This window comes from Xyrauchen texanus, chromosome 4 (genome assembly GCF_025860055.1).
Source record: "Xyrauchen texanus isolate HMW12.3.18 chromosome 4, RBS_HiC_50CHRs, whole genome shotgun sequence".
In the NCBI taxonomy this organism is placed as follows: domain Eukaryota; kingdom Metazoa; phylum Chordata; class Actinopteri; order Cypriniformes; family Catostomidae; genus Xyrauchen; species Xyrauchen texanus.
In genome coordinates, this window is record NC_068279.1 from 47983380 (window position 1) to 48006773 (window position 23394).

At 36.3% G+C, this 23394-nt stretch overlaps 1 protein-coding gene across 1 annotated transcript in view; it reads left to right on the forward strand.

Moving 5' to 3' along the window:
- The window catches only part of LOC127643329 (phosphatidylinositol transfer protein beta isoform), a 29561-nt gene extending 18620 nt beyond the window's left edge, over positions 1–10941 (forward strand). The window contains exons 9-11 of the mRNA XM_052126027.1: positions 1858–1968; positions 3295–3417; positions 8124–10941. Of these exons, the coding sequence (XP_051981987.1) occupies positions 1858–1968; positions 3295–3417; positions 8124–8171 (282 nt within the window). The 3' untranslated portion in view covers positions 8172–10941. The remainder of the gene's footprint in view (positions 1–1857; positions 1969–3294; positions 3418–8123) is intronic.
- Positions 10942–23394: the final 12453 nt, after the last annotated feature.

Below are 23394 nucleotides of genomic sequence, written 5' to 3' on the forward strand. Positions count from 1 at the left end.
ATGAGTTTGAATCCAGGGTGTGCTGAGTGACTCCAGCTAGGTCTCCTTAGCAACCAAATTGGTCCGGTTGCTAGAGAGGGTAGAGTCACTTGGGGTAACCTCCTCGTAGTCACAATTAGTGGTTCTCACTCTCAGTGGGGTGCATGGTAAGTTCTGCATGGATCGCGGAGAGTAGCATGAGCCTCCACATGCGGAGTCTCTGCAGTGTTATGGGTAACGAGCCACGTGATAAGATGCACAGATTGATGGTCTCAGAAGCGGAGGTAACTGAGTCTTGTCCTCTGCAACCCGGATTGAGGTGAATAACCATGCCACCGTGAGTGGTGGGAATTGGGCATTCCAAATTAGGGTTAAAAAAAAAAAAAAGCCCTTTTATTTTACATGGGTCCTGCCATTTTAAAATCAGATGACCAGCTGAATACTACTCGCTTAATCTCAGTAACCGTCTTGTTATTGGACACTTTCACTCTTGGAATAAATGAATCATAGCTGATTGTGAATAGTGAATTTCTACAATGGCATCTGTAACTGAAAACTATTGATTTTGTAGAATGCTGCTTCCACACCACGTAGTGTCACTGAAATTCCAAGATGACACAAACAAAAAGTCATTAAGTGCACATTTAAGCTCAATCGACAGCATTTGTGGCATAATGTTGATTCCATAAAAATGACTTTTATCTCATCAATACTCTTTAAAAATGCAAAAATCAAAGTTACAGTGAGGCAGTGGAAGTGAATGTGGCCTAATTTTGGAGGGTTTAAAGGTAGAAATGTGAAACTTATAATTTTATAAAGCACTTGCATTAATTCTTCTGTTAAATAATAAATTTATTTTGTGTATTATTTGAACTGTAAAGTTGTTTAAATGGTAATGTTTCCAGTCATTTTGGGGTTTTAGGATTTGTTGAAATTACATTGTCATGGCAAAATTTGCTATAACTTTACGCAGAAAAGGTTAGTAAGTAAGGGATGGTGTACAGTCAGTGGTTTGCGCTGAAATTTTGTAATTATGTGAGAAGAAATCGCTGAACAGCTGAAATCAACCTCCGGTTTGCTTGAGAGTTCTGTTGGTGTTTACTTTGTAAAAATGACCATCTGACTCCTCATTATTCAGCCTATTACAAGACTGCTTGCCAAATAAATAAATAAGTAAATAAATAAATAAATGCACAAGAAACATTGATTTGAGTTAAAATTAATTTATTAGCTTACTTGTAGAGATTGCACGTGTGAACCGAGAAGCGGCTTGCAGAACCTAGATGAGTAGTCTGATATGTCCCAGATGTGCAGTTGTTACAGAACAATATCTGATTGCTAGATGGAGCCATTTTTCCAATTTCAGAGAGCCGTGAAGTAATAAGTGATTTTATCACACTAAAATTGTGTTTACAAAAATAGGCTACTGTATGTGGCTAAACCTTTGAAACGGTGAGGATTTTAACATTCAGAAATTGGCCCCATTCACTTCCATTGTAAGTGCCACACTGTAACTTCCATTTTTCCTTTTGTTTAAAGAAAAGGATGGGCAAATCAAAATGTATTGTGTGGTAATCAACATTATGCCACAAATGCTGTTTATTGAACTTCATTTGTATTGAACCCTGAATAATCTTTTAAGTGCAATGATGATATTATAAAACCTTATATACAGGTTATAAAAATAAGCCGTGTATATATTTTTTATGTAAATAGTATTTGTAAAGAATTTTCTGCTCCGAATTGTTGAGAGTTCCTAGAAAAGGAACCATACCATTGGATAGCTATTTTAGAACCTCTTTACTGCAGTAATATTTAAGTTAGATTCAATATGTGCAGAGTCTTCACAACTTCATTATTTTTGTTTGAAACAAACAGAAGGAACTGGTTAATAACCCTGACTGCCCACGAATGTGTGCCTACAAGCTGGTGACGGTCAAATTTAAATGGTGGGGCCTACAGAACAGAGTAGAAGGCTTTATTCACAAGGTAAGATCTCACAACCTCATAGATACATTTAAAGTAATGCTATTTTAACACCTTAGTGTCCCTAAACAAGGCTATTAAAATGATAAAATTTTTACTGAAAATAGAACTTTCAAAAGATCGCAATTAATGTCATGTTTTTTGTTTTTCGCCATGAATCTCACATTTTTAATGTGAACCGCAAAAAAAAAAATGTTTTAGCAGTGCAAAATAACCTTTCCTCCCACACAAATCAACATGTTACGTGCATTTATTTATATATATATATATATATATATCTTTTTATCTTGCATTTATCTTTCATTCTGATTCTGTCCATGTTCTATGGAAATTATTTATTGTTAGAACAAGGACTTTTGTACCTCTGTACATTTTTAAAGCTAAATTTCTAAGCAAAAAGTAATTGTAAATGTATAAACCTGAAGAGAAATAAGTAAATGTTGGGCTGTTTTATTCCAGATATTTTGGAATCAACTCCAACTATAAATCGATGGAATCAATTCCAAGAGTGCATTATAGACTCATTATCTGGATTTTTACAAATAAGAGGTGGGGCCTGATTAGCTCAGCAAGTAAAGACGCTGTCTAACACACCTGGAGTCGCAAGTTCAAATCCAGGGCATGCTGAGTGACTCTAGTCAGACTTCCTAAGCAACAAATTGGCCCGGTTGCTAGGGACAGTAGAGTCACATGTGGTAACCTCCTCGTGGTCGCTATAATGTGGTTCTCGCTCTCTATGGGGCATGTGGTGAAGCCTCCAGTCACCAGGTCTCCGCAGTAACGCGCTCAACAAGCCACGTGATAAGTTGCATGGATTGATGTCTCAGACGCGGAGGCCGCCACCCAGATTGAGGCGAGGCACTACGACACCACGAGGACTTAGAGCGTATTGGGAATTGGGCATTCCACATTGGGGTGAAAATGGGAGAGAAAAAAAGAAAGGTAAACTTAAATCTCATTATGCAGTGCAAGATAAAAGACAAAGCATTTTTTACACTATTTATGATGAACGACAAAACATCTTGACATTTTCTCTTTATCAGTCTATTGTATAAAAACAATATGGGTCTATATGTACATCCCAGTATGCAATGTTTCAGTCCCATATGATACATTTGAAGGAAGGTTTACGGAGCAGATGCGCCTGTATTCTGAAGAACTACAGCAAAAAAGGTTGCAAGCACCATTTCGCCTACACAGTGAAACTGTTTGAAGTATTTTTACAATTGAAGAATAGATTATTTTTGGAATTAACTCCCAACCCTGTGTTAGGGTTACATTTCTATGGAATGATAAGGTATTTATGTGGTTTTTGCTCTCAATTGTCAGCAAGAGAAGAGAATCTTCACCAACTTCCACCGACAGCTTTTCTGCTGGATTGATAAGTGGGTGGAGCTCAACATGGATGACATCAGAAGGATGGAAGAGGAGACCCAGAGAGAACTGGAGGAGGTTTGTGCATTCACACACAAATTTACACATTACATACATTTGAGTAAGTTCACTAGTTAATAGTTTTTTGAGATTGGCAAGTGGCAACATGGCTGGTTTTGGGGGCAAAATTGCAGACACTGCTAACTGTTGTTGACTTTGGAGAAATCAGTCAAATCAAAATGTACCTTTTCCTCCAAAAACAAAAGGAGAGCAGACTTGACATTTAAGTTGCCTTAGTGGAGAATAATAAGGAAGAATAAAATAATAACAATAATACAAATGAAAAATATGGGAGTACACTTTTTTTTTTTGGACCAACATCTGTGTTTCCCCTCTTTTGAAAACCACTAGCCACCACTGCTCTCCCTCTCTCTCTCTCCATTTCAGTATCTGCCACTGTGACATTTATTGCGTTAATTTTTGCGATTTTAATATTTTGTTTACCACAATAAAAAGTTTGTACAATTAGTGCAGTATGCATTTTTTTACTGCCTGAAAGTTCGCACAATGGGAGAAAGGTGTCCCGAGTTGTTCCTGGCAGGCTAATCAGCCTTACAGGCTCAGATTAGGGTGGGGGGCAGGGTTAGGACAACACATGTCCCAGGCATAATAAACACTGGAGTGGATTTACTGTTCAGAGAATGGAGACTTCATCCGAGTGGGACCCAGCGGGTGCACGTAGAGACTGAAGGACCTGGCCGTTCAGCAAGCAGCTGCCGCAAACTGAATGGCAGCCAGAACCATTCAACATAGAGCCATTAGTTTGTTGCTTATATCTAGCATGCATTGATGTGCAAATATCTCTGTTTTATAACATTGTCTTACATTGTAAATCTGATGGATCACGTTTCTGAATTCATTCATTCATTCATTCATAAAACAACAGGAAATAGCTGATTATCATGCCCCTTGTTAGCTAATTCTATTGTTTTATATTTAGACACGTAAAAAGGGGTCAGTGCATGGCACAAAGGCAGTAGAGGACTAGCTACATCCAGTGTAACGTCAAGAAATGCTGTGTAAGTTCTATTGGTGGTTGTGTTCAACGGCAGGTGTGGGATTTTCACATGCGTTGTTGTAACAGCACTTTTCAATTGTCTGAGTATTATACGGTTCTGGCGATGTGCATTCAATGTACTAACGGCTATTACCTTTGTAGAAAGGGTGCACTCACTGTGTGTTTGTGTTTTTAATTTGGTAATGGGCTGCACTGGCGAACGATCATTCTCTTTATGTTAGTGAACAGACCACACTGAATTCCTAGGAAATGCACATGCTGGTTGAAAAGCTGGGTTAACTAGAGGTTTTTCAACAAAGGTTTGACTATATGAACACTGTTGTCAAACGTTTGGACACACCTGCTCATTCTTTATTATTACTATTTTCTATTCACATTTTAGAATAGTAAAGGGTGCTTTTCATTTGCTATCCAGCCCAACTCTTTCTTGGCTTTGAATAGGTTTCATGCTTGTAAAAAGCCCGATTTTGCACACTGGCCTCTGATCGTTTGCCTAGGACCACCCTTGAATATCTATTCAAACTGAACAAAATAGAATTATCTGAACCTTACGTGCTTGCACGTTTCTTGAAGTGCAGTCCAAATAATCTTCTGCCATCCACTGACAAATAATTAATTGCTGGAAGAAAGTAAGATTGAGAGGGTAAGAAGAGATAAAGAATCGGAAAGAAAGAATGAAATGGTGGGTGTAGACTTTGAGGTCAGAATTTCTTTCCAATGTCACTGACTTTTTCATGTGTATATAGTACTGAAATATACAATTGTGCTTGAGAATATCCCATTTACTTCAGTGTGGCTCAAACTCTGAATGTCTTTTAAAGATGTGATGACATGTATCATGAAAATGAAAGCAACTGGTTCTTCTTTCGAAACATTTATTTTAGCAACCTGGGGCCATATTAAAGAAACTTTTATTTTATTTTGCCAATTCAGATGCAAATCCTAACTGAAATTACCATGGATTGTAGAGTTGGGATGTTTCTGGAATACGGCCCCTGGAAACTTGTACCTAGTAACTTTTTTCCCCCACCCTGACTTTGACAACCTAGTCTCATAGAATGAACATTACTAGTGTATTTCACACTATTACTCACACACTGTTATGATTTTGAAATGTTTTTACTCCAATGCATCATTTAAAAAAAGACATTTTAACGCTTGCATTACATTTATACTCTTTATTTCAATGTGATTAGCTTGCATAGCTCATCTGAGAGTGTGGTCCAAGCCCAGCCAAGCACGTGAGTTGAAACGTGAGACGAAAGAGTCATAGAAGCGAACACAAGATGACGTGGTTGCTTCAGAAAATTTGCTTTTCATGTCGCATTTGCTTTTAGGACACTATTGGTTAGGTTTAATTTTATATAGGTACATTTTACTATGTTTAACCTCCATCCAAAATTCACCTTAAAAATCTTGTGTGTTTAGGACACCATTTCACTCGCTTTTGCCGCCCCTTTTCTTCAACATCTTTTAACAAGCAACAAGAGGGAATTCATGCATGTATCCAATCACATTGAGGATTCCACCTATAATATTCAAAGCCCTTTACAAAGCAATGTAACTGTTTCAGCGAGGAGTTGCTGTACGCTGGAGATTGAATGGATGATTGGCTGAAGTTCTGGTCCATTACCTGGAAAATAATAAATTGTCATTGACACCATCCAAATATCTGATTGTGTGAAAACAGTATCTGTCGACGGTTTACTGGGGTTCCATCATATGAAGTCTGTGCTTGCTCTGTTATATGTGGCCGTGCATGTGTGCTTCAACTTCCTCGAGGGCTCATTAACATACAAATGGAATTGTGTGCTTGAAAAGCACCTGTGCCTTGATTGCAAATGAAGGACGGAGGGGCTCATTCCTTCTGCTTACTGCTCAGGTGTTATTAAAGATTGTCTGTTTAAGAATTCTCTCAGAGCTCCACCAATTTCAGCCACTAATTGGCTTCTTGAAGTTGTCTGGACTTGAGCTGCTGGTCCTGAAGTAAAATCAGTTCCTTCTACATGTATTTACACAAAGATATTAGAAAAAAAGCCTTTGAATTTCCATACTGCTTCATTTACATGTGAAAGCTTTGCATTTTACAGTGCTGTGTGTTTTACTAAGGGTAGACCAGAAAGTGTGTGGTATTTCCTCCTGTAGTCTAATATGAATTTTGAAATGCATTTAGGTTTACATTGGAAACAATTCATGGATTTTTGTGAAACGTAAAATGTTTTTACAAATAAATAATAATAATATACTCACCCTGATTTCATTCCAAATACTACTTTTCTGGACCGTTTGAATGCCTTTATTTTGAATGGCTCCCGTTGCTTACATCAGCGAGGGTCATAAGCAAGGGGTACCAATCTTACACTTCTTTGACTTCTATTATGTTCTATTGTCTTGCAGGCTGTTATAAAGGCCATGTACACACTGCAGCTAAATTAGGCTGTCAGATGGCCATTCTTCTGTACACCCAAAGTTTGGTAAATTACTGGAGTGACAACCGCATTTTTATAAATTCCACACAGTATGTATTTACAGAACTGAACTGAACAACTACACTCACTGATCACTTTATTAAGAACACTTTGGTCCTTCTGTTGTTGTAGCCCATCCGCCTCAATGTTCGACATGTGCATTCGTAGACGCTATTCTGCTGATTCCAATTATACAGAGGTGTTATGAGTTAACCTCACCTTTCTGTTAGCTCAAACCAGTCTGTCCATTCTCCTTTGACCTCTGTCATCAACAAGGTGTTTCTGTCCACAGAACTGCCACTCACTGGATGTTTTTGTTTTTGGCACCATTCTGAGTAAATTGTAGAGACTGTTGTGTGTGAAAATCCCAGGAGATCAGCTGTTACAGAAATACTCAAACCAGCCCATCTGGCATCAACAATCATGCCAAGGTCTAAATCACTGAGATAAAAAATGTTCCCCATTCTGATGGTTGGTGTGAATCAGGATTTTAACTGAAGCTCCTGATCCACATCTGCATGATCTGCCAGACGATTGGCTGATTAGATAATCACATGCATATGCAGGTGTTCAGGTGTTCTTAATAAATTGGTCGGTGAGTGTAGTTGTTAATGACGTGATCAATAGCGCGAGTGAGATGTGAGATGGACGTCTTCTGTTATTGTGATTTGCACCAGGAGATGTCTGTCTTTACGTTATTTTGAAGTATCCACGATAATATAACCGTGCATGTTCATTAACGTGGTATGCCGTATTACTGAATACCAGCACGGGTCTAGAACAGAAGGTCTTTCTCTTCATTGTACCTGTAAAATCGAATTTGCGCTTCCTCATATCAAAATGTGGCGTGGTATGATCTGTTACGAGACATAATTTTCGTCAAACATGGTTTGCAATATTTCTGTAAGTTTTGGCCTGTTCCTCACACAGAGCTATTGTTTGGCTTAGGAAGACTTGGAATATAGTGCACACGTGGTATGAACTACTTAAATAACCAATTGACAGCCCCTAGTCACTATATTCTTACATTGAATGGAAAAGAGAACTTCTTATTAGATGTTTAAGGCAACTCCATATACAAATATGATCTGTAGTTAAGGCCGTATTACTCTTTCCAAACACAAAAATGAAACATAGGATACACATGGTGCCTGTAAAAGGAGTTACAGCTTAAAGATGTTCAAGATGTTCCTCTCTTCTCTTTTAACATGCCTCTTTCTATCGTTTCTTTTTCTCAGCTTCGCAAACAAGGTCAAGTGCGAGGAACTAGCGCTGCTGATGAATGAGACCGACATTCCCACCATGACCACAGAGACGGTTGAGGAACGGCAAACCAGTCCACATCCATAGCCACTCTGACCCGTCTTTCTCTAAATCAGGAAAGAGAACGGTTCAGGAAAGTCAATCAATAGAACCAGTCCCATTAGATATACTCAATCATGGACACTATATTAACTATGTAACTGATATTTTAGATTTAGAGAAAAATTTCCCCAAGTGCCTTCATCACAAATGCTCAAGCACAGAAACCTAAATGCAATCAGGATCATTCTAGAAGCAGTTTAAAGTTTGTCTATGAAAGAAAAACAACTCTCGATGTTTGGCAGGCTGTCGTTTTGGCAGATTCTAAAACTGAGGTTCTGATTTTTTTTTTTTCTTATTCATTCATTTGCTCAATGGAAGCAGTTTTCCGGACGTTTCCCTCAGGGCCAAACCTGACAGTTAGCTTCCTCTGCTCTTGTCTTTTCCTGCCTTGGACTATATTAAGAGCTAATATTGAGAACTTGCAGTACCAGTCGTTTACCAACACACCTCGCTCCAAAGAACACACAAATACTCACAAATACTCCCAGGTGTGAATTACTTTGTAGTGATAAGTTTCTCATTAGCCATTTATGGATGGATTTGCATGTCTCGCTTACTCACACAAAGTTTACGATATTGGATGACTTTGGAAGTCAAATGGACTACTTTTATTATATTTTCATGTTTCTCTTTTGGAGCTTGGCAGTGTAATTGAGACACTTTTGTGTCAGAATGATAATAATAATAATAATAGCACCGGATCGGAACAATATGAGGGTGAGTAAACGATGACGAAGCTTTTCATTTTTGGGGTGAACTATTCTATGAAATACTTTTAAGGCACAGTTTAAGTTTAAAAACAACCAGTTTTCTGATGCTTTTGCTTGCAGTAGTCCCTTAGAGTCATGTTTTAACAAACTTTTTTGGAGATAATGCACCCACGCGCACACAAAATGGCTGGCAGATAAACCCCCAAAATAGAGGATAGGGAGTAAATATAGTTTTGTGTTTCCTTGCAATACATTTACCCATTCCTTACAGTAGTAAAACCATTGTTAATTTTAGTAACCATAAATGGTATTTGTACTAAAACATAGTAATCACCACAGTCACAATCATCATAATTTACCATGGTTTTACATTCACTATATTTCAACAAAACCATAATGACAGTGGCGGATTTAGGCATGGGCAACTCGGGCAGTACCCAGGGCGGCATCTTGTTAGGGGCAACACGGGTCTCTTGCTGGGGGCGGCCCAGGGGGTACTGAAGGGGGGGTTCAACCAGGGCGCCATACAAGCTAGAACTGCCACTGCATAACGAAACATGTAAACCAAAACTATGCTTCTACAAATCATGCTTACTACAGTTTTACTATAGTAACAAAATTGTATTTTATTAAATTGTGGTACAAGGATGGTTTTTAAAACCATGGTTTCCACCGCCACGAGAAAAAAAAAAAAAAAACTTATTAAGAAAATAAACCATGGTTTCACTATAGGAAACCTGAAGTAACCGTTTTTTATAGGAAGAACCATGGTTTTAAAAACCATAAAAATCATGATGTTACTATAGAAAAACTAATGTTTTATTATTATTATTATTATTATTATTATTATTATTATCATCATAGTTTTTGTTATCCTGTATTTTTAACTAGTTTTTACCACAAATATCATGATTACAGTAGTAAAAACATGGTCAATGGTATAATTACTGTAATTTTACTACAGATACTATAGTGTTACTGTACATGGTTAATTTTCATAATGGATGATTAAAGGTATAGTGAGGCAATGCAAACCACTACGTACAAAACTGTTACCAAAAGTTAAAAAATACCCAGTGTTGTGCTTATCGTGGTACTGTTGCTTTAACGTTACTAACCTCTGAACGGGTTCCTACACACTTGTACTGACTTGCCCTGCCTTAGTTTTTCCCCCTGGCTTAAGATATTTTCCTGTGTCTGCTCTACTGTCTGTCCATTCTTAACATTTACCTCACCGTCTGACATCTGTGTTGCCTTAATGCAGTCAACAGAGAAGTCATTAAAAATGCCGCCAATCCTCAAAGTAATTTTTCCCCTGATCTGTTGTAAGGTAATGCTGCTAAAAAGAAGGAAATTGGTTGCATTTTATATAAAATTTTGAAATGTGTAGCATTAATGTCAGTTGTCGACATGTCTTCTCAAGCAATTCTTTTTCAGATAAAATGGGAGCAATAATGACTTCAGAGAAACTTTGAATCCTCCAAATTATGTTTTTTCAAACTTGTTAGATTCGTTATACATTTTGTTTTTAACGTATAGTTTAATGTTAAAAATGTCATCTGATTTATTAACATTATTTAATGTGATTCTATTGAACTCTACAAATGCTTGCTATAAAATGTACTCCTTCGATAATACATTCTGTGCTTTTTATATGTTTTACATTCCTGTTTACAAGAGAATAAATCAGTAAAATGTTACTCGCAAAAAATTTTTATGGTATCATATAGTACTGAAGTTTTGAATAAATAGCCTGAATAAAGGGCAAGTTATGTACTGGGACTGGTTTATAGAAGATATCAAATTTAATCAAAAGTTTGAGATAATTTCAGAAATCAACTGTTAAATGTTAATAGGAATAAAAGTGTTGTTTTAAATGTACTTCTGAATCTGAATTAAAGCTGTGGTTTTAACATTCTGTGCATGCATGCATGTGCGTGTGATAAATATGTGCAAATATTAAGGTCTGATTAAATTTAAACTCTCATTTATGTGTCCTTGTTTCATTTGTGGTTTGTGCTAATGCAAGCATGCTCTATTAATTTCCATTAAATCTCCGATTTATTTTGAAGGACCTGAGCCAAATCTAGGGACCAGAATATCATCAAGACTTGATGGTAGCCTGTAAGCATGGGCGAGCATTACTCATATTTTCATTATCTGAAGATTTGATCATGTTTGAACTTATGCCTTTGCTGTTTAGGAATTTATTTGTGAATGTTTGTGCACTACCCGCTGTGGTGATCATCAGATTGTTCATGTGCAATGAACCTCACCAGTGGAACACTCTCTTATTCAAACTATCCAAAGCACTTTTCTGTGTACACTTTCTCTCCCTCATTGTACATGCAGCTTTTCACTCAGTAATTCTTATCTTGGATTATAATATGTCCCCTCCCCTCTTGAGCACCTTTATCCAAGCTTCAAAATTGGGGCTGTTTGGAAAAACAATTCTGGAACATTGGACATTTTTGTTGACATTTTGATGCCTCTTAATCATCATTATTAATATGATAAAGAAAAAGAAGCTTGTCAGAAAGCCCATATTTAAAGCAAATCTACTGTATGCATTTTCTCTCTCTCTCTCTCTGTAAAATGTTACATTAAAAATATCTCTTTAATCAATTACATGATACTCTTCATCTATAATGTACATGTTTTCAGTTGCTGAGTTGAAAGTAATTCCAATATCTTTTTTATGGGCTTTATAGGGATAGTTCACCCAAGAATGAAAATTGTCTCATCATTTACTCATCCTCATGCCATTCCAGAGGTGTATGGCTTTCTTTCCTCTGCAGAACACAAATTAAGATTTGTAAGAATATTTTAGATATGTAGGTCCATAGTGAATGCAAGTGAATGATGGCCAGAACTTTGAAGCTCCAAAAAGCAAATAAAAAGGCAGAATAATTGTAATCCATAAATAAATCCATGTCATGTGAATCGATATGATATGTGTGGGTGAGAAACAGATCAATATTTAAGTCATTTGATTGTACTATAAATTCTCCTCCCTGCCCAGTAGGTGGCAATATGCACAAAAAAATGTGAATCGCCAAAAAATAAAAGAATAATGTAAAAGTGAAAGTGGAAATTTATAGTAGAAAATTACTTAAATATTGATCTGTTTCTCACACACATATATCATTTCTGATGACATTTAACCACTGGAGTTTTATGGATTACTTTTATGCTACCTTTATGTGCTTGAAGATTCAAAGTTCTGGTCACAATTCACAGAGCTGAGATATTCTTCTAAAAACCTTTGTTTGGGTTCTGCAGATGAAAGAAAGTCACACACATCTGGGATGGCATGAGGGTGAGTAAATGATGAGAGGATTTTCATTTTTTGGGTGAACTATCCCTTTAACCATAACCACCTTTTTTTTTTGGATATTTATGAAAAGGCAGGTTTTGTTCAGGCTATCCTTTTTTCTCAGTTACCCTTACACAAATGTATCTAAAAGTAAAATAGTTCATTAATTCAAATTGCAAAATATAATTGTTTTGGTTTTTACACTACTATTAATTTGATCATTATTACAATTTTTTGTTTTCATTTCATTTTCCATAATTTTCCTTATTTCAAATATTCAACCAAATTTCCTTTTTACTGTGTTTGGTTGAATAGGATTTTATGTGCACAATAACACAATTTTTCATAATTCAATAATGTAAATAAAGGGTACAACATTATTCTGTTAAGTGCGTGGATTTTTGCTAATCTTGTAAATATATCCCAACTGTTGGCCAGCTGTGGTCAGATCATATTCATATACAGAGTCATATACAGTACATCCCAGTGCTCAGAATGATAAGAGCTGCAAAACTGACATAAAACAAGCAGGAAGAATGCTCAGTCTGGCATCACAGATCTACTGGCTTGCATCATTGCTGTCCCTTGACTGGCAGAGCAACCTCTGTCACACAGAAATCTGCTGTACAACAGTCATTCAGATGGAGGGCTTGCTTTTTTTTTTTTTCCCAAAAGTGGAATGTAGATGAACAGCAACAGAAAACACCTGCCCAAAACTATTCTAAGAATTAGCGAACACAGAATAATAGTATTATTGCCTTCCTTTCAACCCCCAATTACATGAATGTAAATGCAGAAAATGAATGTTAATAAAGGGAACCTTTATATACAAAATCAGTACTTGATATTATGTCACATGACTGCTCTTGCTGCAACATATTGTAGTTCTTTAAAACCTCTTTATTGGACAGAATTTGACATAAAGACATTTCTATTATACTATTTAATTCTGCCTAAACTCACAAAGTCACATTAATATTATGAACATGAATAACATGGCCTATGTGTTGTATGTCAAGAGCCATTCTAATATCGAAACACCAAAAGGAGGCGTCACGTTATATTTTTATTTAAAAAAGTGTATTATTTATAATACATTTCAAATTGGAATTAAAACAAGAAAATTTATTTTCCTCAGCTGACTGGACCTACTAGTTACAGCCAGGGTGCGAATTACGGAGGGGTTGGGAAGTTCTGACCCACCGGTTTAGCTTTGAACCCCCAACTAAAAATTAACTAGAGTCTTTAAAAGTCACTGTAATTTACACACTCATTACAGTAGTCAACAGAACTGTAAATGGCAGATTCTGAACTTGTCCACCTCAGGCCCTCAGCCTGCCCCGGTGGAACTATATTTGGTCCTCTGTATTAGTGCTGTGATGTACAAGGCACTTCCTGCAGTCCTATACAGGACAGACCGAGGGCCCAGAGAACGTTTCCTGAATGGTAGGGGAACAGAATATGAAACAAAAATTAAATTAAGTTCCAACTACTTTAGAAAGGTGGTTTCTAAAGTATTTCCAAACAGTTCAGTTCTTTGGATAGTTTGTAGTTTAATGTCATTTGGAGCCCCACTAACTGCCACCCAGTGTAAAATCCCTAAAGCCCTTCACACAGTAAACCCAAAAAGGTATTTGGACACTGAAACCACTTTCATTGCATTTGATAACAAAATATATCTGCAAATAAATGATTTTTATTTTACAATTATTTGTAACCAACTGTACTTTTTTGGGCCAATGTATAACTACTCTACATTGACTCTACATTGATGAATTGTAATTGTACTATCAAAGACTTGCACCATTCCCTTTACTCCCCTCTTTGAACAGTCATTTTCCTCTGGATGACAGATGCTGCTTAAACCCTTGAACTATAGCTCTAAACTGGCCACTACTGACTGACAGGATTTGATATTCTTCAGAGAGAGGGCTGCGTTGCCCAATATCCTCTCTGCAAAGGAGGAAAGCAAAAATGCTTGAAAGGATCTTTCTCTGTGGATGTCATCAGTTTTTAAAACAGGCAACTCATGTACAAGAACAAGATCTTAAGCGTTGTAGTGTGCCACTATTGATTTATTAAATTACAGTCGAAAGCATGTCAGACGAAAACATGAATATATGTAACTTCAAATTAAACTTGGCCAAACGGTGGCCTCCAAGACAACGATTTGAACTGAATGACTTATTGTACCAGGAGATAGGTGATGGAAAAATTATGAATGTCATTTTATTAGATAACAACATCAAAACAAGTGGCATTTATTTTAAAGGGGACCTATAATTAACTTTTACATGGTGTTTGTACATAAATGTGGGTCGGCAGTACACAACTTTTTACAATGTTAAAAGTCCACCCACTCCTCTTTTTCATATTTCTATTAATCAAAAACAGTGTCAAAATGTACGGTTTTCGTTTCTGCTCTAAAGTGACGTCACGTTATAGCAGGCCTCGCCCACGACTGGTGATGGACTTTACCTTATTATCATAGATCCTCCCCTGAGTGATCTACACACAGTCCGGCATTTTTTTCCACGCTGTAGCAGCTACAGTGAGAAGAATAATGTCTCAGCTTCGTAAGCGTCATAAGTGTTCTGTTGTTGGCTGTAAAAGTGAACATAAGAGTCTTCATGTACTCCCGGCATCACAGCCACAGTAGTCAAGTTTTGTTTTTGAAGGAAATGTGCCCCCAAAACATACACAAATTCATATGTGTTTCTGCAAATCATTTTACACCGGCCTGGTTTCAAAAATGTGATTCTCAAGCATGGATTAGTAACAGCTGTTCGTGTTCCAGCTTTATATCCTGAAGATGAAACTATCACACTTTATATTTTGTGAATGTTTGCAAATCACCTTTCCGAATGTGATTGTTAGCTGAATTCATGGCTAATGCAGCTAAAGTTACCATTGTCTCTGATTGTATTCACGGAGACCAGAGCTATGTCGTGGGCGGGGAGCAGCAGCTCATTTGCATTTAAAGTGACACACGAAAACAGCGCGCTTTTGATTCCACTCAAAAAGAGGCATTTACAACATGGGATAATAAATGATCCGTGGGGTATTTTGAGCTGAAACTTCACAGACACATTTAGACGGTGGGCCGAGGGGAGATTTCGTGTTTTCAGACGATCTCTGGGGATGGATTACCCAGTTTTTTTTATATATAACCACTACAATTCTCAACAAAGCAAATAAAAATTGTTGCCACTCACATACTTTGCACATTACTAAAATATCGGTAACTTTCTCCAGGTTATTTTCCCGGCGAATAGAGCAGGCGGCTATGTGTGGGGTCCGACATGCATGACGTATTTGCTGCCTTCATCCAATAGCGTGCGTGGGAAAGTGTCGGTGTTGGTGACGCGTTTGTCAACACACTGGCCCGCTGATATGAAGTTGCTGTCTGTGCACATCTTTTCGAGAAGTGCTTTTAGCCCAGGAAAGATTGAACTTGTTAACTCATTTTGCCCACTTATGCTACATATTCAGTTTGACACAAAATGTGAATGTAGAGGTAACGTTATGCATTTTCACTGTTTTTATTTTATGTAACCATCTTTTGTCATATGATGTCCTGTCATTTTGTTGTAATCTTTAATAAATATACCGTTCTGATTTCACACATTTGATCCATGGTATTGCTTGGAAACACAACATTATAAAAACCATAGGATACAACGTTAAAATATTCTAAATATAAAGTTATGAAACTTCACTTTTCCCTCAGCCAAAACTATTTGCCAAGGAACAAATTATAGATTGAGACCAAAGATCGCTCGTTAGATATACACAAGACGAATTATATCTCATGTTTAACCACTAGCCATCAGATCCAGCGGCAAACGTCAGAAGCACTAGCCGAGGTAAGGCTGTTCCAGGTGGGGTACATGAGCGCTGAGCTCCTGGATCTCTCACTCCGAAAACATCAGATCAAAATTTTAAATAGGCTCTATCTTTATGAATAAACCATAGATTTGAGCTTTAGACAACTACATTGTCGACTGAAAAACTATTAAAACTACATTTCATGACACAATAACAGTAGTATTTTGAAATTTCGAATTATTTACTAATTATATAATGGCCAAATACAACCAGAAACAAATGTTCAGTCTTGCTTGTGAAAGGTAATTCCTCGAGACCCGTTTTCAATTGTGTGGCGATTTGTACAGCCCCAAGCAGCACATGAAACACATTTTTCTCAATTCCCGCTATGAACTTTATGGGAAAGTTGCCCTCCGCAATGTGGCGGCACCTTTGACGTACGCTCCAGTGGGCAATTGGGCGTCTATGTATTTATTATGTCTATGATAAAAACGAGCCAGACAATACTTTTTTTCCCGCACATTTTTACTGTGGAAGAAATGGCAAAAACATGAAGTGCTGCATGCATATATGTGAGGGAAAAGGACCCACCATTCCCTTCACAGACATAAGTTGGGAGAAATTTATTAAATCGGTGTTTCTGTGGAAAGACCTTGAATGCAGAGAAAGTATTATAGCAGAAGAGGCAGTACAGGCATACAAGTTACAAAGCCAGGAACCTACAAACCAGTTAGTCAAACCAGCTAACATTGGCTACCACAGGGAGTGCTACAGCCATTTCACAAATATCACGAAGATAGAACGAGCACAAAGGAGAAGAGAGAAGGCAGTATTAGTTGAAGAAACTGCAAATTAAGGTTGGTATTATATTGTATAGACAGGAGGTGCAGTAAAAGACATACAGTGCAGTATTATATTGTATAGACAGGAGGTGCAGTAAAAGACATACAGTGCAGTATTATATTGTATAGACAGGAGGTGCAGTAAAAGACATACAGTGCAGTATTATATTGTATAGACAGGAGGTGCAGTAAAAGACATACAGTGCAGTATTATATTGTATAGACAGGAGGTGCAGTAAAAGACATACAGTGCAGTATTATATTGTATAGACAGGAGGTGCAGTAAAAGACATACAGTGCAGTATTATATTGTATAGACAGGAGGTGCAGTAAAAGACATACAGTGCAGTATTATATTGTATAGACAGGAGGTGCAGTAAAAGACATACAGTGCAGTATTATATTGTATAGATAGGTGGTGCAGTTTAAGACATTCGGTACAGTGTAGACAGTAGTATACATTTAACCCTTGTGCATCAATTAAAAAAAGTTACACATAGGTTAATTATGGACAAAAATGGCCATGTCCAAAAACTGTCATAAAAATATTATAGATTTATATTTTTTTCCACTTTCACTGAAATAATTTTTTTAACCAGCATCAGCTCTAATCATAATGACCAAACATTCATTCATTCATTTTTAGAATTTTAACCCTTTAAACGCTGGTTTGTTTACATAATGCCACTGTTGTTTTTTTAGGAAAAAATTAAAAATAGTAATTATTTTCAATTTAATAGATGCTAAGCAGAATTTTTTTTCTTTGATTATTAGAGCCTCGGATATGTCAATGATTAACAACAGCATTCATTTTGATGCTTTCATATTTTTTATGCAGTATCAGATTTAAAAAAAAGCTAACACTTAGGTCCATAATGGACAAAAATGGCCATGTCAAAAAGTGTCATAAAAATATTATAGAATAATATTTTTTCTACTTTCACTGACTTATATTTTAACCAGCATCAGTTCTAATCATAATTACCAAACATTCATTTATTTTCAGAATGCCGGTTTGTTTACATAATGCCACTGTTGTTTTTTATAAAAAATATAATAATTATAATTATTTTCAATTTAATAAATGCTAAACAGCATTTTTTTTATTTTTATTATTAGAGCCTCAGACACATACAAACCACACTCTGAAATCCATACCAACACACTCACACAATTATATATTCATAATGTATCTAATTGGCTCTATAATATGCATAAGCCAAAAACAGCAGAAAACAACAACAAAAGTGATGATATGCCAAACCTGAAAAAATGGCACGATCTGATAAAAAATATTTAAAATGTAAATTTTGAAGCCTTGCCAACATAATGAAAGCATGTTAAACAAGATTGCATAATTTTATAGTTAAATGGCACTGGGATTAAAAATCGCAGTTTTAATGGGTTTCAATGTGCCATTTTTGTCCAAAACGACGCTAAGAGGGAGTATTTTGTGTAACTAGTGCAAAAAATATTTTTTTAAAGAAAATAGGGTGAAATATTAAAATTCCAATAAAAATTCACACCTGTGGAAAATGTTATGCAGTTAGCATTAACACAGACAACGTTATAAAAAAAAAAAAAACTGAAAAAGCCAAAAATGTCCACAAGGATGCACAAGGGTTAAGAAAGTACTATGTTTTACAGTAATATAAATTACATAAATGTGCATAATAGAACAAACACACAAAAGTGTGTTTGAGGGGAGGTGCCGGCGTGCCTGACGTGAGCTGAAGGGAGGGAGTGTCTGTTGTGAGTTTAGGGGGCACGTCAGCCAGACCTGTAGTGGGTGTGGTGTGGGGTGTGTGTGTGTGTGTGTGTGTGTGTGTGTGTGTGAGTGAGTGAGTGAGAGTAGGCTACTGAACAGATAGTCGCCGAAAGAAGGATCTGAAGTACCGATGTTTCGGCTACAAAAACCCACCGAACTGATCCGAAACCAGCCCAATTTTTATCCACCCGCCCAAACCCATTTTTGCCCGCAAAAAGATTGCAAAACCGCCCAATTGGGCGGGAAACCGCCCAATCTGGCAACCCTGATCTTCCGTGTAACAGCTGTTCTAAATAAGCTACATCTGATTGGTTAATAAAATCATATGTCAGTATCTTGCCACGCTATTGGCTCGACTGATATAGTAAGCAACCGCGTTTGCCTGCATATTTACGGTCGTGCATTATGATTTCGGGGGAAAATGTGCAATAAATGGGAGTGGCAACACTTTTCATATCGTTGAGAATAAAACAACCGTCCCAACTTTACAAATTCAGGTTCTCCCTCCATGGGGATCATCCATTTCGAAAAGTAAAGCAGATACGGGCCCTCGGCCCACCGTCTAATTCTGGGGACACCTTAGACCTATATTACATGTGGCAATAGGCCTATTTCACAAAATGGCGACCGCAACCGGAAGTAGGGTAACGATTTTTCCGGTTGCGTCGCCGCTCTCTACGATCCCCATTCATTCTTGGACATTCTTCGCAAAATGGACTGTGAACAGCGTGTTTTTTCTCAGTCATTCATGTACTTGCCAAAAGTACATATATCCGATGTTGTCCGTTTTGTTGACATTTTTCAGGGAGATGTGAAACGATCAAAATTGGACAAAGGTTACAAATTCTTTTTTGAGCAATTTATTTTTGATTACCAAGGTATGTATTATTTACGATAGGCGATTTACCTTTTGTTGGTTTTATCGATGAATTTCAAAGTGGTGTAATAAAAAAACCGAGTTTTAACCATGTTTGTGTGTATTTGGACACTTCAGTCTCAAATATTATTGCAGGGACAGTGGTAATTAGGGCCAGATGTTATAGGTCGTTAAGAAAGCGTGAGGAACCACATCAACTTAAGGTAAATACATACTGGATTTAGCTAATGATGAATGGTATATTTTTTGATAACCAAGATAAATTCTACTTGTCTCAGTATCAATAGTAACGTCAGCAGCTATAGTTAGAAAAAACAAAACAATGTTACATTCATTAAAATGGCATTGCACTTGATGACACTTACTATACCAATCTTCACCCACAAAATCAATAAATAAATAGAAATGATGTCTGATTGTATGTGTGATATCTAGTGGCTTTAAAAAAAAATCATGTTATTTAGTTGTCCAGGAGAGTGCAGCAATCTTACACTAGATTATGGCTCATTTTCATGTCATCACCATGAATGAAACTAAGAATTGTACATCTTTACAGTAAATTTAATTTAACTTTGCTATTTTATCTAAACATGAAATAATGAAATTAAGGCAAATAAATAATAAAAAACTAATTTTACACTAATGATATTACATTTTACACTCACCCGGGGGAGCGCGGCTGTCGTAATCGTGCTCCTGCACCAGCAGCGCGGCATCAGCACTTTCCACTTCTGCTTCTTCGAGTACACAACAGACACCTCTTTTTGCCGTCAGTGTGTGGCGTAATTTAACTTCTCCCCAGTTGTTCCAGGAAAACCGAGAAGGTACGGCCTGCGGTGTAAGATACTTACGACCGGACTCTCTAACACAGACTTCGTCCTCCGTGAAGTGCTTAGCACACAAAAAAGTACTGCCTTTCCTCACTGTGAACGTCGGCCCCTCCTCTCTTCGTATAGCCCATATCCAACGCCTTTTCAACATTTCATCGCAAGGAAAGCTGTGAAATGATAAATAGGGTTGTTTCTTTTTCGAGTTGAAACATTAAGGTGCGCAACATGTCTAACTGCTTTTAGATTCCGCCATTGTTCTCCGACTGCTGCTGCTAGCGCGTTCACCGGAAAATAGTTTACCCTACTTCCGGTCTCGGCGGCCATTTTTGTGAAATAGGCTAATCAAAATGAATAAACAATGTATTAGTAGGCCTACACTTTGTGGTTGTCAGACTTGGAACATGTGCTTTATTAATGTGATAAGCTGCCTACCTGTCTAAACATGAGGGTAAATTACATCTTACAACTAAAATCACAATCAGAGTCCAGCTGATTAAAAACAATTGGGAAAAATGGCTGAGATAGCTAAGTTAGTACTGAGAAAATGTCTGTTTGCATTTCCATGCAGATGGTTTGAATTTTATTCAATCTATTCCAATGATATTCATGTATTTTTACATGTTACATTTTTAAGTGTCAAAATAGGTTTGGGGCCATATAATGAGATAACGGTCTCAACTTTATGCATGAAAGTATTTACCATATTTGTCTGAAATAAAGTTCTGAAATAAAAAGTTAATATTCAATTGAGCTAACTTTCATGTTAACATAAAAAAGGTGAAAAAAATAAATATTTTGTTAAAAACAAGTTATTTGTTTTGATTGTTTACTTTCCCACTTTTCATCTCCCTGTTATAATTTTCCCATAACATTGTGAAGCTGACACTGTGAATACAATATTTGCCATAAATTGTCATTTTTTGAATAACTTTTTTATTCATAATTTAAAAAAATTACATTAATAATTAAAAAAAACTTTAACTTCATCAAATTAAACTCACAATTCAAAGAAACACAAAGTTTTGAATGTGAAATCAATAGATTGTATTTATTTATTTTTAAATAAAATATATGTCATAAACCAAAAGGTGTATAAGTACACTAAAAAGGAAACAAAACTTTATTTCAAGAAAGCTATGAAGAAGCACTTCAGATCCTCGAAGACCTTCAAAATCCTCAAATGTTTACTTGTTCAGGGGACTTTCACCTTTTGTGCTCTTCTACACATTCAAAAATCCCTTTGTTTTGTTTAATTATCTATTTTATTTTATTTAGGATGTGTTTGTTAACAATGTGCCAAAGACATTTACAGTAATGCAACTGTTGTAGTTATTACAATGACATGTGACACCAGCATGTTTCTATTCTCTATTCTCTTTCTATTTTACCAATAAACATTTTTTACAATTTATTTGATGACAGTTTCTCCATCACCTGTTCTATAATCGTTACTTTTAAAATGGGTAGAGTTCAACTTTTCTTTTCATTTCTCCATGTTTTATTGCACCTAGTTCTTAAGATGTTGATGAATTTAATTGCATTTTTGCATTTCTATTTTTTCTCAGTCATATTCTTTCAGTCCTTCCCTTATTTTGCCACATTCCTTACTGTCATATAACAATGGAAAAAAAAACAAAAAAACTGTAGTTCTGTTGTTCTTCTGTTTCTGACTTCATCATGTTCTCTCCCATTCTTTCTTCCATCCGCCCACCCATGCCTTCCTCTCTATTTCCTCAACAGCTTGTCACACTGGCTTTGACTGCTTTGTCATTTGGCGCTGATTAAATCCTGGTACAAAACAACATTCTCAATTCCAAATCAACACATTGAATGTAGCCATGTGATGGTTATTTAAAGTTTGTCTCCTATATTCCCAATTTGATGCCCCCCTTTACTCTGTAATATAGTATAATACAATATAATTGAATTAGAGAATATGTAGTGTATAACTGACTTGCTAAACAGGTTGTGAGAGATTCCATCAAGCAGAAAATACAGTGGAAGTGTATCATTTTCCAGAACCCTGTCAATCTTTGTCTATACTACTAATGATTTCAAAGATTTGAAATGCCCACTAAATTTAAGTTAAATATATTTCAGTCAACGTTTTTGATCACATATTTTATAAAGATGCACTATAAAACACAAGGAATCAATAGCAGTTTTTAATAGTTTCGAACCCTTTTATTTAATCTATCCCTTATCAAATGTCTATTCAGACATTTTGAAGAATATTTATGGGTTTAGGTGTTGCGATGATCACATGTGGTTATTTCCGAGGAGCTCACTTTTTGTCATCAAGCTCTCTCTGTTTTGTTCACTAACGCATTGCATGGCATTTCTGAATCGCTAGATGGCACTGTGTCTTTTTGGCCGAATATCGACTGCGAAAGCGCTTTACAAACGAGCCTCATAGGAGACTTATTGCCTAAGAATGAGAGCCAATCTCATCAAGAACAGCATTTATTTTACGAGTGTCTTAACCAACTCCTATTGCATTGCGAGTTCATATTCGTGACATTATATGTATGTATATATATACACATACATTAACAGAATAATATGTTTTACATTTCGGCTATTGTCACTAATGACTCATTTCTTTACATTTTGTGTTTATTTCTAATTCAAAGTAAGTGTTTTTAGGATGAAACCAAAGATCATTTGAGTATCAAATGCTTGTAGTAATATGTGCAAGGATACCCCCTCGGAGCAAACCGTTTTTCTTATTTGATAACATTTATTTTGGGTAAAACTGATCAAAAATGGGATTGTTTGGGATCAGGTGGAATGAGATAACTAAATGATCTTTACATATTAAGATTAATATGTATAAATAACATTTAGTATTTTAACGCATAGCCTTTTAATGAGATTTCAGATGTAACATTGATGAAGGAAGTGACTGAGAATGTAACTGGAAATCAAGATCTCTAAATAGGGCGATGCATTTGAAATGGTTCATTTGAAAGT